Here is a 6,345-nt window from a genome sequence, read left to right on the forward strand (position 1 = left end):
CGGCTGGCGGCTGCGGTTCCCGGGGGCGCTGCAGGTGCTCGGGGCGAGCTGCCGAGCCTGCGGCCCCGGGCTCCGCTCGTTTCCCACTCCCGGCAACAGGTGGTGCCGGAGGGCCGAGGGCGAGCCAGACTCGGCCGCCCTGGGAGCGGCGGGCACCCTCGCCAATGAGGGCGCCGGGGGCGGGCGTGGCGTGGCCGCCCTGGCGCGCTGACCAATGGGATCGCGGGGCCTGGTTGGGGTGGGCGTGGCCACGGGCCGTGTCTGGGCTTCCCTGCGCCGCGGCGGCTGGCAGAGCTGCGCGGAGGTCTCGGCCGACACACTGCGGCCAATGGTTCCCCGTTGGGATCCCGACTCCAGCCCGGGAGGTGAGAGCGTCGGTCTCGGGGATCCCCGGGTACGCGGTGACACATGCCGGCTTAGATCTCCGGGGTCGGGTTGCCCTTTTCAGTGCTGTGCCCGGCAAAGGCACTGGGGTGGATACGGTGACGGGCGCCAGATGCTGGGTGGCTGGGTTGTCTTCAGGGTGAGCTTCTGAGGTTCGGGGATCGTGGAGGATAGAGAAGAGTACACGTTACTGTCCACGCCACTCCAAGTAGAGGGGCATCGGAGCCTTTGGGTGATCGTTATTCACCGTTTGTTTTGGACTTCGTACATTTCCTATCTCATCTGGTGTGTTTACACACAGCAAGTTTTATTGAGCTCCTCGTGGCGCTTATTTTTAGAGAGAACCCGTTTTAACGTGTTCACAGTAATAACATGCTCGTTTCCTCTCCAGCAATCTCGTAGCTCGATCACCCAGGAGGAGAAATTGTAAGCGGACCAAGAGGAACGCGTTCGGTTCGGTTTGGGACGCCATTCGCAGTTGGAAATGGGGAATGGACTGTCAGACCAGACTTCCATCCTGTCCAGCCTGCCCTCCTTTCAGTCTTTTCATATTGTTATTCTGGGTTTGGACTGCGCCGGGAAGACGACAGTTTTGTACAGGCTGCAGTTCAATGAGTTTGTAAATACCGTACCTACCAAAGGATTTAACACGGAGAAAATTAAGGTAACCTTGGGCAATTCCAAGACAGTCACTTTTCACTTCTGGGACGTAGGTGGTCAAGAGAAGTTAAGGCCACTGTGGAAGTCATATACCCGATGCACAGATGGCATCGTGTTCGTGGTGGACTCTGTCGATGTGGAGCGAATGGAAGAAGCCAAAACGGAACTTCATAAAATAACTAGGATATCAGAAAACCAGGGGGTCCCTGTGCTTATAGTCGCTAACAAGCAAGACCTGAGGAACTCACTGTCTCTCTCAGAAATTGAGAAATTGTTAGCAATGGGGGAACTGAGCTCATCAACCCCTTGGCACCTGCAGCCCACCTGTGCAATCATAGGAGATGGACTAAAGGAAGGACTTGAGAAACTACACGATATGATAATTAAAAGGAGAAAAATGTTGCGGCAACAGAAAAAGAAGAGATGAGTGGCCGTGCCCTTTGTGTGGGTGTGGAATGGTTTCCTAGGGCTGGTTCTGACGAGTTGAAGAGTGTACAGCCTGGTTTGCCTGTCTGCCCTCGCGGATGCTATTAAAGCTTTGTTTGGTTGAACAGTCAGATACCCAACTTTGTTGCCTTGGGGAAGATGAGTAAATGCAATGCTTCTTAAAGTGGTCTCTTCTCCCTGACCCACAGATCTTTTGGTACTACCATTTTGGAAAGTCAAAAAAGGCTGGTAATTGGCCAGAAAACAATTTTGTGGAAATATTTGACCTGAAGTTAGTGAAATAAAACTTTGAAGAGTGTATGCCTAGTGGTTTGTGCTTGTATCTTTTGGGGAAAGCCTTTGCCAAGAAACTGCAAAAAAGGCTTTGTAAACACAAAATGCGAATGAATGGGAATTTAGTGTAGATTATTGTGTACACACATACACACAGGTAAATTGAATACACTGGGATAAGAAGGATTTTCTTTTGAAATTTTGGCTAGATAATTTTTTAGCGTTTTTCTGGAATCAATTTTAATGCTATCTCTTTAATTCATGACAATGTTGAATTGATTTAGTCTATAGTTAATAAAAATATTGGGGTATATTCCAGTGCATGGATTAGTTTTACTGACAAGCATGTTTGGGTGTGTAGTCTTTAGAAATAACTATGAATCTGTCTACACAGATTTAAAACAACAGCTTTTGGGCCTTAGAGCTATTGTACAAATAGTTCATTGCTAGAACTGTCACGTGAACCTACAAACGACTCTGTCATCTAGTGTAGTAAATATGAGCATGTTGACTAAATGCATATGCTTGAGTTTGTGGATGGAGTTACGGAGAAAGTGGGGATTCAGTCCGAGGAAGCTACTGCAATACAGAGTCTCTAAAATAGCCTAGTGAAAAGATGTGTGTTTTATTACTCTTCGCTGGCTGGAAACAGAGCTTTTTTTCCATATATTTTTGTAGCATTTGGGGAGGGATGGAAGCTTTCTAGTCTTCTGATGCGCTGTGGGATGAATTTGTAAGATACCTTTCGGTATGTGTTCTGAGCTTTAATGTTTTTATTTATCAGCCGAACAGGATTTCCAGAGCGCTCTAGCTCTGATGGTAGGAAACAGTGTTACGGTACTGCAGCTAGGAATTCAGATCCTAGGGACGAAGGGGAGAGTGGCAAAGCCATCTCTCGACAGTTAGCTGGTGCTGCTCTTAATGTAATAAAACCAAATGAAATTAGGAGGAGGCGAAAACTTTAATTCTTATCTCCAGGAAGAGCCTGATTTTCAGTAATCACATATTAGCAAATGAGTGTATTTCCTGGGTCTGAAGCCAGCAGCTGCTCGGTCTGCATTCTCCAAAGGAGGTGCGCTTTGATAGCAGGACTCATTTTGGTTTTGAGCTTTTAATTTCTTTTTCCAGTGACACAACTGAATTTTTGGAACCTCGATTCTTGTTACAAAATGAAGTAACTCCAAGTGGAGCTGTCCTGTCAAATGTACCCGCACTAGTGGCCACCTAGCATGTTTGCTTATAGAGTTGTGGGTAGCAATTCCCAGGACCGGCTTGAGGCACTAGGAGAACAGTCTGGCTTTCGGTTTAATGTATTTCTACTGCTGCAGCTTTTAATTAGATGTGTAAGAAGGACTTTTATCAGCTGGGCTATTGAGTTTTATAACAGTTTGGATTTTCTCCAGTGATTTTCACAGAGGCTATTTTCTGAGAGGATTTTTTCCTCTTGTACTGAATTATCAGTATCCTCTCCCCAACCCCCAAGTCTGTGCTGGGATAATAAAGCTTGTTTTCCTCAATTCTCAATCAGTTTAGATTTTCACCGAAAACCTTCCCTTTTCTGTTCTTGCTATACAAAGTAGTTAGGGCCAGGCATGGTGGCACACGCCTTTAATCCCAGCACTTGGGAGGCAGAGGCAGGTGGATCTCTGGTTTGCAGAGTGAATGCCAGGACAGCCAGGGCCATGTAGAAAGGCCCTGTCTCAACAACCCCAAAAGTAGCTTGTGTTAACTAGCTTTTGACCCTTTTTTTGTAGCTAAGAAGTGGATTAGCAAGTCCATATTTAGAGAACAGCAAAATGGGCATTGCATAAAACTATATATAAGCCATTTCAATTAAAAATTTACGTTGGTTAAATTCTCTATCACCTGTTAGGGCTATTAATCACATAAGCTAATGAATCTCTTAATCTCAGAGTTTAGGCATTGCTTCTGTATCTGGGTTTTTGGTTTTAAGTTAAGGAACCCTGTTCGAAAGTATATTTGTCTCTGTGGTGTCAGGGATCAAACCCTGGGCCCCCGTCTGCGAAGCAAGCATGCGTCAATGAGCTGCACCACGAGCACCTAAAGCACAGTTCTGAAACAGTTAACTATGTGAAATGAGTTGGTTTAATGTAAACTGTCAGTTGGGTTAAACATTCTAAATTCAAATTATTGTACAACAAAAAGTTTTAAAATATCTTTTGATATTTAAAGACTCAGATATCCAAAGTTATGCTATAGTGGTATATGAATGTTATGTTTTAGCCTGGATGGATTTATTAGTAATCATAAAATGAGGTAAATCCCACTGAAGGCTAAAAAGTGCAGCATTGGGCTATGTAGACGGAAACTGACGCCTAGCCATGGCTGGATGGAAGGTGACTTAAGAACCAGTAGGAGTTAGGGTTATGGGGGATGGTAGGCTCTCACCTACCTGGTGCAAGGCTCTGGGTTTGATTCCTAGCGCTGCAAATGAAAACAAAGCCATGACAGGATTGGTTTGTTGAGAAGAATTTCATTGTTCATAATGACCTTGAGAGAAATCTGGTATAATATTTCAGTGTTCTACTTAATGTAACAGTTTCATCATACAAATAATGATTTTAGCAATAACAAAGATACAAAAATGTTTCTTATAATAAATTAATGCAACTTGGAATCTTGGGTTAGACTATCATTTCAAGTCCAGTTTTTTATTGCCGGTTTTCTGCAGTAAGGTCGCACTGTGCAGCCAAGCTCCTCAACGCCCTGGGCACGGGGATGATAAGCACGTACTACCAAACTTGGACAGAGATTTTAAAGTTTCAGTTATTGAACATCCTGGAAATGGACAGTGTTGATCTAGAATCCTCAAGTTCTTTTCAAGGCTTTAATATGAGCAAATAAAGGACACCAAAAATATCATAAATTATTATTAAAGTATTGAAGACCAAAGATATTCCCAATAGACCACAGCCAAAGAATGTTCCAGTTCTATGCAAATTCAAAATACAGGAGTGTCAAGTGAAAGGTTAGTGTGGTGGCGTTTCAATTGTATGTTAGTAAAACCTGCCTACAGATCTGAGCGTAAAACAGCCCCACTGATCAGCCTTACAGTAGTTACACACACCTTTAATCCCAGCAGCCACAGCCACATGTACCTTTAATCCCTGTAGCCACACTAGTCATAGAAGCCATAGAATGCACAACTTAAATCCCAGCCCTAGAGAGGATTATAAAACAGGAGGAGACAGATCTCTGGACACAGTTTCATTCTGAGATTCCTAGAGGCATAATCACTTCTAGGACTGAGGTTGAAACAAGAACCAGTGACTGCTGGCTCTGCTTTTTGGGTCTTTAGGTTGAACCCCAATATTTGTTTTTGAGTTTTTATTAATCGTGCTTCAGGTTAGATTTGGGGAAGAATAATTGTACTAGCTAAAAACATGAGGTTCAAAGTTAGAGTCCCAGTCCTGGCATTTCAGTTCTCCGTGTAAAGCTTTGAGAAATCCTCTAAACCTTGTAAATGTTCTGGTAACGTGGAGACTCAGCTTGAGAATGTTGGGAATGTTTATTATACATAAACTCTTCTTACGGAGTAGGAATGTGTTGAGAGGCAGTGTGGTGTCGTGGTAATGGCCACTCAAGCCCGTGTTTCATAGTGGAACCCTCACGAGACTTGGCCAGTTTCATAGGGTTCTCTTAGTCTCTTCATTTGTAAGTCAAGGTCGTGCCCACTGTTGGGCTTTGTTTTATTGAACAAGTCAGAGGACTCACTCATAGTAAGTATTGAATACATTAGTGGCTGGCGAGTTCTCTTGCACATGGATTTGAAGGAAGGCATTTTTGGAGTAGGGATGTCAAAGCTCATAGCGTGTTTTTCCTCAGGACCAGTGTGCCGTGGCACACAATGGCAGCCTGCTAGAGCTCAGAAAGTCTAAACATTCTCAGCTCCTTGAAATCTAGGTCATTTTCTTTCGTTTCCATAGCATTTGGGTACAATAAAAGTCTTAATGTTCCCCCAAGAAACAAAAGTTAAAGGTTTGGTTATTTTCTAGTTTGTGATAAAATACTAGTCCACAGAAATTAAAACCAAAGTGTGGATCTTCAAAAATGCTTGTTGCTTTCAAATTACTTTCAATTTGGGAGGTCTTTTCTACCCCCACCCCACCCCATACTGGAGGTTGAGCCCAGAGCCTCGAGTGCTGTCTCCCCCCCCCACTCTGCTGCTGAGCTGTCGTGCCCCCCCCCCCGCCCTAGCTCTTCTGGTAATGTGGGTTTTTTTTTTTTGTTTTTGTTTCTGTAGCTATTACCCATAAGGGGTAAGATGATTTTATAAGTAAATTGGGTAAAAAATCCCAAATATTAGCCTAAGCCAAATGGTTACCCCAATTTTTTAACGAGGGAGAATTAAAGCATTGCTGAAAGGCTGGAGAGATGGTTTATTGGTTACACGCGTACATTACTCTTGTAGAGGACCAGAGTTCAATTCCCAGCACTTGCTGCTGCCTGCAATTCCCACTACAGGGGGCTGACGCCTGTGACCTCCTGGAGTACCTGAACTTGTGTGCATCTGCTTTCACACATTATTAAAAATGATAAAAAAATCATCTTTAAAGCATT

General features: G+C 44.1%; 1 protein-coding gene across 2 annotated transcripts; it reads left to right on the plus strand.

The window, feature by feature from the left end:
• Positions 1-277: 277 nt before the first annotated feature.
• On the plus strand, positions 278-1,791 carry Arl4a (ADP ribosylation factor like GTPase 4A). Of its 2 annotated transcripts, none has more exons than XM_005343834.1 (2): positions 278-365; positions 776-1,791. In XM_005343834.1, the coding sequence occupies exon 2, from the start codon at positions 869-871 to the stop codon at positions 1,469-1,471; it is 603 nt and encodes a 200-aa protein (XP_005343891.1). In that variant the 5' UTR covers positions 278-365; positions 776-868; the 3' UTR covers positions 1,472-1,791. The 2 variants fall into 2 exon arrangements, with proteins under 2 accessions (XP_005343891.1, XP_026638230.1); XM_026782429.1 differs by lacking the exon at positions 278-365 and adding an exon at positions 372-394.
• The last annotated feature ends 4,554 nt before the right edge of the window (positions 1,792-6,345 follow it).

This window comes from Microtus ochrogaster, chromosome 1, assembly GCF_000317375.1.
Source record: "Microtus ochrogaster isolate Prairie Vole_2 chromosome 1, MicOch1.0, whole genome shotgun sequence".
NCBI classification, from domain to species: Eukaryota; Metazoa; Chordata; class Mammalia; order Rodentia; family Cricetidae; genus Microtus; species Microtus ochrogaster.